The sequence below is a fragment of the Anoplopoma fimbria genome, chromosome 19 (genome assembly GCF_027596085.1).
Source record: "Anoplopoma fimbria isolate UVic2021 breed Golden Eagle Sablefish chromosome 19, Afim_UVic_2022, whole genome shotgun sequence".
In the NCBI taxonomy this organism is placed as follows: domain Eukaryota; kingdom Metazoa; phylum Chordata; class Actinopteri; order Perciformes; family Anoplopomatidae; genus Anoplopoma; species Anoplopoma fimbria.
This window is the reverse complement of record NC_072467.1, coordinates 9730323-9742962: the sequence shown is the minus strand read 5'-3', so window position 1 is coordinate 9742962 and position 12640 is coordinate 9730323. Positions and strand designations below refer to the sequence as shown.

The 12640-nt window shown below is 42.9% G+C and overlaps 1 protein-coding gene across 1 annotated transcript in view; it reads right to left on the bottom strand.

Moving 5' to 3' along the window:
* The window catches only part of LOC129108572 (chromatin remodeling regulator CECR2), a 37754-nt gene extending 26198 nt beyond the window's left edge, over nt 1-11556 (bottom strand). Inside the window, exon 1 of the mRNA XM_054620436.1 lies at nt 11260-11556. Coding sequence (XP_054476411.1) covers nt 11260-11379 — 120 coding nt within the window. The 5' untranslated portion in view covers nt 11380-11556. The remainder of the gene's footprint in view (nt 1-11259) is intronic.
* Between the last annotated feature and the right edge of the window lie 1084 nt (nt 11557-12640).

Genomic DNA, 12640 nt, shown 5'->3' with positions numbered 1-12640 from the left:
ACACATTCAAAACAACTAGAGCCTCCGGGCAAGGACACGATTTGTTTATGAAAATATGTGAACAGGAAGAACGACTACAGGTTCATCTAACTGAGCTCCACTACCAGGTGGAAACAGTGACAAACACTGAATATGGCTCATACAATATACAACTGTAAAGCAACTGTAACGAAAACCCTTTTTTTCCTGGAAGGTCAGTTTCACCTTCCAACTTTTTATTCCAAGTTTTATTATAGTGTGTCAGGGCCAAGTGGGACAGGTGGCTAGGCTGTAAGAAGGGTATGTGGGTGGGTGGGGGTTGTGTTGAGGCATGGACGGTGGACAGGTCCTTCCTGAGACAGGCGAAGACCCTTTGCCTTGGCCTACCTGGCTTGCTATGTGGGTGAAACTCATTAAGCACAGGAGATGGGAGGCCACCTAGTGCAGCCCTGAGCCTCTCGTACTTCCACTGTCAGCTCTGAGGAAACCACATCATCAACTTCCTCATATAAAAATGGAGCTTCCTGCTTCGGCTGACATCCCAGCGGTCCCATTCGCTGACTGCATAAACATGCGCCGCCACATCCGTGCACACACACACACACACACACACACACACACACAAACCCGTTCGTTAACATTTCGCTTGCTGGCCCTGAGGAGGAAAAAAAAAATAGTCCCTGACCGGTGTGGTTGTAGACGGCATGGGGAGGAGTCTTGAAATGGAGAAAATCAACATCAAGCTGATGGCCTGCAGTCCTGGAGTTAAAGCACACAGACATGAGGAGACTGCTACTTGACAGGAGAGGAAAAAGTAACCTTAAGAGAAGACGTTTAATTCCAACATGTTAAGTGGCACACTGAGAACAGTGTATATCTTGTATCGCTTTCTAAAAATGTAAGTGAAATAAAAGAAAGAGAACCGGTTGGCAAAGCCACCTTAATATGTTTGGAAAACAGGTAGTGAAGGGGCAGCAACACCTCTGACTAAGTCATGCATTCAAACAAACCCAACTGGCTGTGTTTGCTAGTTGGAAACCTGTACTAGTGACCAATACATATAGATCTATTCAGTATGATGAATTTGTGTATCACAGGAAGGTTAAGATTAGATTAAGATTTACTTTATTGTCACGCAGCAAAATTTGTCTTGGGCTCTGAGGCGCTGTATTACATAACACACTTGGCAACAACAGCATTGCAATGTAAATATATTCATAGAACATAGATCACACATAAATACATACCCTTATTCATGGACATGCTTACATTTATATGTTGAGTGTGAGAAAATACTTCTTTAAAATAATAAATTACAATAGTTTCAATAAAGAAAATCAGGTATATCAACCCCCCCAAAAAAAGCTAATTAGTCCCAAGATAAAATCATTCATTACGAATACTAGTCACTATTTAATGACTTGATGGAGGATATAAATAATTCATTTTTGTACTTATTTGGCATTTTGAACTGTCGTCCTGAAGGCCACACATCGAGTGTGTTGTGTCATTCAGAATCTTCTACGCAAGCTGACAGGTAAAACAAAATCATGAGTTAACTATGCACACCATGAAGTCTACGCCTTCTCAAAAAGTGTAGGCTGTTTGAATCGCATACTGAGTCAGTAGGTTTTGGTATTTTCAGAACTAGTTGTAGTCCTTGAACTTTGTTAAAATGCAACATTTAACAGGAGACATGAGATGACGGTGTTGGGTCTTTTTGGCTCTAGTTAATTGAATTCAGCCTGGTGTGTCAAGGTCCTGACATTCCCAAACAATGGTGCAATAGCTCCAAAATCACTAAGGCCACCTTAAGACGGCATGAACCCTTTGTGAGAAAAACAGACATCTAATTCATTTCAGCCGGATCAGCCAGCAAAAAAAGTTGTACTACGATCAGATTTTGCATCAATGTTCTGGTGTCTGATAAGCCTTCAGTGGTTCCTACAACTGTACTTCTACGACCTTTATTAGTATTCGGTCTAAATCCCTGCTAATTCATTTGAATTAACGCCCCTCCATTGAAGCAATGAAGGTGCCATTGCAGAGGGCTTCGTAAAACCGTTGAACCTGGCTCAACGTTTTGCTGCAATGCAAACATCATCCAGTAAGGCGCTGCATTCCTGAATTGCATTTTATTGTGTCACCACTAGTGACTGAACAACAGTTGACAGTCTGAACGCCCATTTAGACCTAATGTTTTCAAATAACAGTGTTACGGGTCACTGGTTAATATTTTGACAACAAACTGTGTAAAGATCTGGGGGTTGAGAACATTCAACGCGTGCCAACCAGAAATCGTTACTTAAGCCGGTGGCCTCCAGCAATCCATGTAGTCGGCCAAGTGTGTGCCACTCTGCACCCCACTAAGGCCCCACAGATCCACACCCCTCCTCTGCATCCCCTTGTGCCAGCTCTCAGACAACTCTCTGGTTAGCATCGCTGTAAAAAAAAAAGTCAACCCAACCTTTCAGAATAATATTCCAAAAGTGTGGTTTTTTTTAATAGGAACAAACAGCATCACACACAGAAACAGACACAAACCAACACCAACACAACACACTGTTTCTAAGCACGCCAAACACGTTAACCAGTGACTCCTCTAAGTTTTTCCGGGCCTCCCACTGGATGAGACCTGGTTTGGCGAAGTCCTCATCACTTGGTTTCTCTCAGTCTTCTCGTCTCTGCTGCACAACCAGCCGCTAAGGCACAGAGTGAGACAGCATCACTGGAGGGATGCCGCCCCAGACTGGAGACAGACAGAGGGAACCATGGGGAGCTGCAACAATGGAGCTGGCTGAAGCAAACCCCGGTGTATGTGCCCCTCTACCTCCCCCTCTGTGCACACACTCCCCATGTGAAACCATCTGATGCATGTACTGCCGCTCTCCCTTGTCAATCACAACTGGGGGAGGGGCAGCAGCCTCTTACAAAGCTCCCCCCCTCACAGTGCATGTAAGGGAGGTTATTAAAAAAAAGACATGCAAAAAAGGTTCTTGATCTTCGAGGGGTACTCTCAGAGTGTGAAAAAGTCTCAAAAGCTTTATGGGTAGCCTGATCTGGAAAGGAAAGTGTCAGAGGTTGGAGGCTGTAACACGGGCTGAGCCTGGGGGTGTGTCAGTGGGTGGGACAGAAGGAAAGAAAGGGAAAGCGATGAGGGATGAGTGAACAGCGATGATCTGGGATGAGAATGGATCAGTGTTGTTGTGATAAAGGAGGTAAACATGTTATCTGTGATTTTACTCACCGACCACTGATCCCTGATGGTGGTGCAGATATCACAGAGAACTCCAGAAAAACCGCCAAAGTCCCACCTCTGCCTGCTTATGCTAATGATCTCCTGCCCAACATCTTCACCACAGCCACCCTTGGCCATCACTTCAAAACCAACAATTCAACGACAACCCTCATGATGAGAGAAGTCAGCCGCAGAGAGAGTGACATTGTGTCCTAACAGCGTGCGCTGCATTACCTCATGGATACACAACATCAGCTGTTCGCTTGAGATCAGACTAGAGACCAAAACACTTGAAATATGAGTGAGCAGGACTTGTTATCTTCCAATGCTTGCACCTTTTAAAACAGAAATCACACATTTAACATTGTGATCTATATTGGAAATGACCCCCAACTGCCACCGTATTAAGGTTTTTGTAGTGGATATCGTTTAGATAATTCTGTTCCCTAACCATTGCTGGGCTTTCAGAGGGAATTAATATAAACGTCATCTTTTGGCCAATTTTGATTACCAGATTTCCAGACAGGCAAGACACATTAAGTAACTGCTTTCTGCAGTCATAATCCACCAAAACTTGGACAAGTGGGGGCCATGATGGAGCAACACTTAAGCCTTGATCCTATTCCCTGTTAATCCATTTGCTTTCTAGACAACAGGAACAAGGATGTGCTCACAGGCTGCCCGCGCTTGCTTATTTACCAGATCTAATAGGACTAAATCTTCTTTTACAATCACACTGGGGGCTTTACGAAATTAGGACCCCCCCTCCCCAGAAGGGCTGCAGCAGCAGCAGCAGCTAGCACCCAGTCAGAGTGGAGAGCCTCCACCCTCCAGGGGGATGGGAAAGAAAGAATCACCATCTGGGGTTTAGTCATGGTGATGCCAGGGGCTGGGGCTCAGGGAAAGGGAGGCTGGTGGGGCTCGAGAAAGGGGACGGGGTAGAGGGACTGCTAATGGGTATGGGGTGGTGGGACAAGTGATGGCAAAGAGAATGGGACATGGGAAGAGGTAGACAGAGAGGCTAGTCCTTGGACATGCCAAACAACAGACTCTAAACATAAATTGTAGATGAAGCTGGGTCGCAGGAGTTTGTTAGTGAATTGTGAACGAGAAGATATTTAAAAAAAAAAAAAAAAAAAATCAAAAAAATCCATAAACAGGAGCAGAAATGAGAATAAATGCTAACAGAGATTTTCAGGGATCTGCAATTCGAAGCAGATATAAAATTAACCTGGCAGGTTATACATCTAAATCAGGCTGAAGTTGGGTGTAGCTCTGTGATGTCACCATCTTTATTAATTATTAACGATTATTGTAGAATTGTACAAATCCCAACAGGTGCAACAACGCTGGAGAGTGAGGGAGCTGCCAATCTGTACACAAACTAACGCTAATCAGGCAACGTAAGTGAACACATCTTTGTGGGACGACTATGGGGGGGGGAGAGGACGTTAGAGTTCAGGAGGTAATGAGGACCTGAGACTGTCGACAATGTTAACAGGCTGAACAATTAAACCCAGGTATGGTTTGGATTAAACAATCAAAACAAAAGAGAATAAAAAAAGAAATGGAAGTTAAAAAACAAACTCAAGCTGGCTGTTAAAAGTGGGTCCCATAGAGACCAATTAAAGTGTAAAATCACATTAAGAATAAATTCTTCATTAGTGGCCCCGTAATGACATGTTTTTGAGAATACATATCCATTGGGCTCTAAGCTGTTAGCATACCCTTTAAACTTTATCTAGAAGTCTTTTTTTATGCTACAAGAAGCAGTGTCTAAACAGCCTCTTGAATTACAGTCATTTCTGGTTCCAAAAAGAGAAAGTGTTTGAGATAAAAAGAGAGAGAGAAAGAGATAGTGGTCAAGAAAGCTAAACAGAAACATGAGTAAAATAAAAAAGCAGCACAAAAAATGATCAGGATCAGGACCAGGGTGACATCATATAAGCCAGAGGTACTGTAAGAGAACGACCGCAGTAAAGCCCATGACTTTGACATTAAAGCTCAAGTCTAGACACAGCCTTAACGTTTTCACATTTCAAACCCTTAAATTCATGAAAATATTAACCACAAAAAGATGGTCATAGGTCAGAGCACCGCAACATGAAGTGTTTAGATTAAAATGCTTATATTGTTCATGTTTAAAAAAAGAAATACATTTAGTAAATCAGCTTTACTTGATTGGCTTACTTTCCGCTAGAATCCACAAGTCCTAAGCCATGTTAGCAGCACTGTGAAGCTGTTCTTTTGGCACAGTGGTGCTTTGAGCTGAGTGATAACACCATGCTGATGTTTAGCATGTAAAATGTGTACCATAATTACCGAATTACTTATGAGTCTCAGCATGTTAACACTTGCTAATTAGCAGCAAACACAAACTACAGCTGTGAATGATTGGAATGTTCTGATTTTATTTACCTGCAGGTGATGCTAGAGGAAAGGTCATCACCACATTAATCAGGATACATCCTCAGGTAACCATGAATGTCTGTACAAATGTTTGTGCCAATCCATCAAGTAGACGTTAAGATATTTTACAGGATAAGTGAGAAATGTACCCGGCTGAGAACTGCCTGTAAAGTCAGAGGATCACATCTTTAGGATCCATCAGTTGCTGCGATATTTCAGACTAGATCAAAGTGGCAACAACGGCATCCATCGAGCCACGCCACCAATATATCTAAAAAGCTGTATGCTTCTTATGTCCATACCCCATGATTCTTCTCGAGCCAGCAATTTAAAAAAATGTCACTTCAGTATTAAGTGATAGTTTAGGTAAGAAAGTTTGTTTCATTAAGTGTCTCTTCATTTCTTGGCCCATACAAGGATGGTAACGGCTCTCATTAACGGAAAACATCCTGTTATGGAACAAGGAAAATTCTATTTCAAAAGATATCAAAACTGCTGGTTGGCTTTGTTTGCCCGCTGTGATGTAATTTCTGTTCATCTTATTATATCATTCTTGTCAAATTAAAAATACAAACCTTAAAAATGTCAAAGTCACAGTTATTTGTTCAAGGAAAAAAATGAAATGTGGACCAAAAGTCAGATTTGAAGGCCTATAAATTACTCATGTCTCTTAGCTAATCACTAATGATGGGTATCTCCTAAGAAGAGGCTAATTTAGGTACGAGTTCACCACATAGATTGTGACAGGCAGCTGATGAAGATATACGGAACAAATGCGCGACGATGTGCCAAACACGCTGCCAGCCGAGCACGGGGTGGGAAGATGACATGGACAGAGGTCGTTGGCAAATGACGGCTACGTCTGATGATAAAGGGCCCATCATTGAGAATCCAGAAACAGAGGCCCCCAGCGTCTGTTGGCTGTTGGATTTTAGGCATCATTTCATAGACACCAAGCCAAGAAATCAAGCATTCGCCACAGAGACAAAAAGCCAGGCAAAGGGGACCGGCATGTTGACCCTGGGCCTCCTTCCTACAGATCAGCCTCTCACTCTTTCATACTAATGTGCTTTCACTTTGCGGCTCTCTCGCTCTATCTCGAGGACGCTTTCCTCCACTTCCCCTCCCACTCATTCTTTCTTTCTTTCCTCTCCATCTCACCCACTCGACTGTCTCATCCACACACACACACACACACACACACACACACACACACCCCCACACACTGCTTCCCCAGCTCACTGCCCGCAGCCTGAGGAAAGTGGAAACCAGTGACAGTGAAGTGTATCAGCCAAGGAACAATGTGCAAGGGGGCTGTTCTGTAAAGCTAGCCAAGGAGATTGGGGGGGACGGACTCCATTATCACTGACCAGCACCTTACAAAGAAAAGAGCTGGCCTTACAGTACCACAGCAGTACTGTCAGACTCACTCACTGAGTTTGCCAATATCCCCCGTGGTAGCAGTTTCACAAAGTACAAAACAGTGTAATCTCAAATGTGCCATCCATTACAAAAGTCTCCATTATGAGAAAAAGAAACAGGTGTTTCAGTGACACTACATCAGACATTTAGTCAGTTGTCTCTGCCATTCTGAGTTGTCCATACTTATTACCAGGGGTGCATTTATGAGACTTTTATGTCCCGATACCGATATCTGGGCTTTGGGTTCCAGCCGATACCGAGTACCGATCTGATGCAAGTGCTTAATCATTAGGCTGTATGCCTCACCGCATGGAGGTGACAGATCATTTATTAATTGTTGATGTAGGGAAACATCAGTCTTGACTTAAAAATTGCTTTGTTAATTTTGTCAATAAAATTGAACCAATGAATAGAGAAATACTGAATAGTTTGTTATTAAAGTAATGGTTTGCATAACCAGAGCGGCCGATTGTCACAGATATCCAATCCAGTTATGAAGAGGCAGTAACGGACCCACCTTTCTGCTTATTAAACTTCAGCTCCAATAGAACAAACAATCTCAAAAAAAGTTTAGTGCGATCAAATAGGCAATAGGACCTCAGACTAGTGGAAGTATGCATCTCCATTCCCTTAAAACTCATCTCCCACAGGTGACAGAGGGGAAATCCAGAACAGGTGTCTAACATGGAATAGAATTGCTTAACCATGCAACGTTGGTAGAGGTAATTATCAGTCACAACATTGACCCCTGCCGTCTATAAAATAGGGACAGGGTGGCAAAGACTGACAAAAAGGACAACAGCAGCCAATATGCCGCTATGTCCACACAAAAAAAGGACTGACGGTATGTCAGAGTGTGTTGACACTAAAGCCCGGGACAGAGTGAAATCACTCGACGCCCCCCCCACTCCGTCATGACCAATGACAGCAACTTCCTGCACCATTTTCCGCCCCTGATTCTCGGGTAATTCAACTTACACATCCAGCTGACTGACATTCCCCAACCACATTCTTACATAAGTGCAGCTGAAAGCATTTCTAAGTGGAAGACGAAAGAAAATGAACATCGAGTTGAAAGACTTTGTTAATGTGTCAAATGAATATTGATTTAGAATTATGTATTCATTAACTTCCTCAACTTTATAAATGTATGACAGAGGCAAAGGTAACAGAGAGAGAGAGAGAGAGAGAGAGAGAGAGAGAGAGAGAGAGAGAGAGAGAGAGAGAGAGAGGAGAGAGAGAGACAGACACAGCCCAAAGTACTTCACTTGCGACAGTGACCAAGCCAGCTTGTCTTGTTGCTGGTATGTGGCATTAAGCAAAACAAACATGTCTGCCTGACAGTTTCCTCTTATGTCTATGAAGTCCTCACTAAGTAAACATGTTGGAACCAAATGTCCTCACTCTGGAACAAGCCGTTACTGACTTCTATTCTACATTACTCGAGTGTCAGAAGTTAATGTGAATATATGAGTTTACAAAGCCACAGAGGAGTCAGAACTGGACATGTAGGACGTGACTCATGAGCTGACGTTTTCATATTGTCATATCTTAAGTGCAGCTATTCGTGCAGTCTTTGTGGTATCTGTCTTGTGAAACACAGAAAGTCGGATTACGGTGGTTTGCGTCACTTTATTTTTATAACTTCCCGACACAACAGCTGACCAAAAGCCCATTTTACGCATCAAATGGGATGGTGCTCACATGGGTAAAAGCATAGCTCCAAGCTCAATCTAGCCTGAAAGACCACATTCAGATGGACAACAGCCCTAGGAACTGCACTGGGGACACTGTTTAACAAACAAACAACACTTAACTCGAGGTGACAAACATGTGCAAATGTAGATACTTCAAAAATGAAAAGCAAGAAACAAAATCCCTAGAAATAAAAACAGAGGAAAGAGAGCAAGAAAAAACACGATTTCTGGTTTTACACTCCGGAGAGCCATTCATAATAAGACAGAGTTTCCTCAAGTTGACAAAACATGCTTGACTTTGTGACAATATGTTACCTAAACATCAATCAGCTGAAATATATTGATACAACACTGGATCCGGGGATGCACCCCTTTGCAATTGAATATGAAAAACTTTATCAAGAGCTGCAAATAAATAGGCCAAGCTTGCAAACAAACCAAAATAATTATATATATTTGAGTAATTTTCACCACGTGTAGGCTTAACAGATAGTTTTTATACATTTTTAAAGTTCTTTCCCTGAGAACTGTGGGGCTTCTGCCTGGATTAACATCTATTATAATGGATCCCAATGGTGTTTTCAATGCTTGAAAGAAGTATTCCATCCACATGCTTAAGACATTTCACACACATGTTTATCAAAATACAGTAACTTTTCAGATGGTGGGAATCTGCCTTTGACAAAAAGTAAGAATCCAGGATTCTAAGAATGATATGATATGATATTGAGAAGCATGCCATGTCCCAGCAGAAGAATGTCAACATAAAACCAGGGATGCCATACCACAAATATGCAACAAGATGAGAACTCAGTAATATGTTTTCCCACCAAAAACGGTTTAAAGTATTTCCACTGATTTTCAATCAACGCACAAAAAGCAGTACGCTTCTATTACCGTTTATTAGCTATTATAAATCATATAAAAAAAGGTAGCTGCAGATAATGTTAGGCCTACTGGGAGCCCGAGGAGTAATGACCTTGAACACTGATGGAGATGTCAAAGTATACGACTACTACATTAATCTCAATATATCCTCAAAATCCATTGGGGGGGGGGGGGGTATATATCTGTATATGTCATGCTTAGTGATGCAGTTAAGGACGACTCGGTGGGCAGCAGCAGCAGAACGACCACTGAACGGTTCAAACCATGTTTGGTCTCCAGGAGCATTTGTAAAGTTAAAATCAAAAAAGCTTACTTGTAACGGTGAAAAAACACATGAACACAATGCGTTTTTCTCCTTTATTATCCAACACAATCTTAAGGAGAAACGCAACAGCACAAGCCCCCCTCAACTTCCATGTAAACTTGGCGCAATGCGACCCCCCCCCATCTGGCTCGCACCTCGTTTAATAACAAAGCGATGCCTACGTGCGTGTCTCCGCCGGAGGGGGTGGGGATGAATGAGTGATGGAGACTGTTGATGTGCGATGTGGATCGTAACAATTTCTCCAAAGTGAAACCATCCCTCGGTGTGTTAAAACAAGATGCAAATCTGTGACGTAAAAGGCTAAACGACTAAAAACATGTTGGAGTTAAGCTGTGAAGTGAAGTGGCGATACATTTGAAAGGAACAAGAGAGAGAGGGGGGGGGTCTAGTGGTAAAGTTGTATTATGTGATCGGTGTGTAATAAACCAGTTTATTATCTAACAGACCGGAGAGCGGCGGACGAACAGCTGATTGGACTCAATTGACGTCGGAAATAAACGTTCGCACCATCATCGCCTTTTTTGAAACAAAACAGTCCGTGAAGAGCAAACAATGCCCGACCAGCATCTGCGTCCCTGTGGCCACCGACACTGCGGCCAGATGGCTCGAGACCGCAAGACAATAAACTCGTCCCCCCTCGCGCTGTGAACTTAACTTTAACGTCAAAGAAACTCAAACACTAAAAACACAGTCTACTTTAGTGAGCAGGACAACAAGTCTCGTTTTTACACACACAAGACTGTTCCGCTCTAAAAGTCGCGTGAATATGATCTTATTATAATAATAATAATAATAAAAATAAAAAAATGTTATCGCTTAAATATGCACGTTTTGTCACACAAGGCTGCTCTTATCATCTTCTCTGGTTCGTGGGGGTTTGTCTGAGTGAGGGTCGTCCTCCGACACCAACATGCGGCTCCGGTCAGATGAAAACAAACGAGGAGCAGCACATGTTACAGGAGCAGCTCCCCGGGGGAGACGAGGCCACGCGGGACTCTGTTATGTGTGTGTATATATACATACATACATATATATATATATATACACACACATATATATATCGTGGCCGATATATATATATATCTCGGGACATGGCACAGCCTCGGGGAGCAGCTCGCCGCCTCCAGCGCCGCTGTGGGCGGACGAGGATCACAGGACGCCGCTAAGCTGCTGAACCAGACGGCAAGTCACACAAAGTGCTCTCCACGGGACCAGGAGGCCAAAAAGCTGACACAAACAACTTTTCATTTCCGTAGTTAAAGACATCCGTGTTAGTGGAAGCCACCACAGTTTGACTTTACCTCTATTTCAAAGTCTGGGAGGTTGAACGCGGTCCTGAACAGCGAGCAGAAGTGCGCTATGGCGGGGACTTCCCACCAGGACCGGAGCTCCTCCACAGAAACTGTACATCCCCGGGACATTGTCGGACTTGAGATACGTCGTCACGTGTGTTGTTCACATTAGCAGGTAGTTTCTTCAGCGTCTTGTTGAGTCTCCGTAACATTACAACTACGACAAAACTTGCTGGCGTCGTCCTTGTCGTGCAGTTGCCATTGCGACCCGAAGAGCGTTACAATCTGTTTCAATCAGAGCCTCCGCGGAGCCGAACAGATGGGAAGGGCGAGTCCACTGCGCGGCCAGGGGAGGGGGGGGCCATTACTGAGCACTGTACGTTGAGCTATATCTGGACGCAACTACTCTTTATAGTGTTGAACATGTTGATATTTCACAACAATAAAGTGTAATGTTTAAACATATCTGCACTTAGATGTGTCTACTCGTTGCAGTAGTTAAAGTCTACAGTCAGCGCTCCCCCATAGGCTTGGTAGTGCGGTCGCCGTTTAAAGGGAATTCCTGTGAATGGTGATTGTATATTTATAAAAAAAAAGGAACCAGGTATGAGTCAGGTAACTTTCTATAAGTTACATCCGTGTAGTTTTCGTGTGCACGGAGATACGTTTTTAGATCAAATCGCTTGGCATATTTGCTATGTTTTCGTTTATTTCCTATTGTCAATGGGTTTTTTTTTTTGTTCACCAACCACCCTTTTGGATTTGACTTACAAAATCAACAACAGTCTTCAAACAATCACAAATCCGAAAGGCTCGTTCGGCTGAATCTTATCGAGTAACTACAGTAAACTGCTAGAGCTACATTAAGGCTAGATTTAGTAAACAACATCGCGGTGGTAGTTGGCCCCTTACACTGCAGAGGGGCTCCCTCCATCGCAACATGTGGAAGGTGCATGCTATGAAGCAGCAGGGGCGCTCGGCGACAGTTAGTGACAGGGTGGCCGCTCTGCCCTGCACGGATGCTTTCAGAGTTAGATGCCCATTGCACATATCTCTTATTCTATGCCATTTTTATCATATATATATTTTTTTATTAAAAGAAAGGGCATGTCACACATTTCCCATGTTTTCTCGCTCAGGTGTTTGCCATGGGAATAAAAAATGCAAACTCCAATGTAGTCTTAACCTGTGGTTAAAAGCCAATACTTGAATGGCTGATTAAATCATTTTGAATCATTTTGAAAAACAACTCTTTCCTCATATAGCGTGTGTCATTAGTGTGTGCAAACTTGAAAGTATATTTAATGCATAATTATACAGTTAATCTACCAGATTAAATCAAAAAGTAACATTCTCATGCAAATATTGCATGTCCAAAACTTAAAGCCCA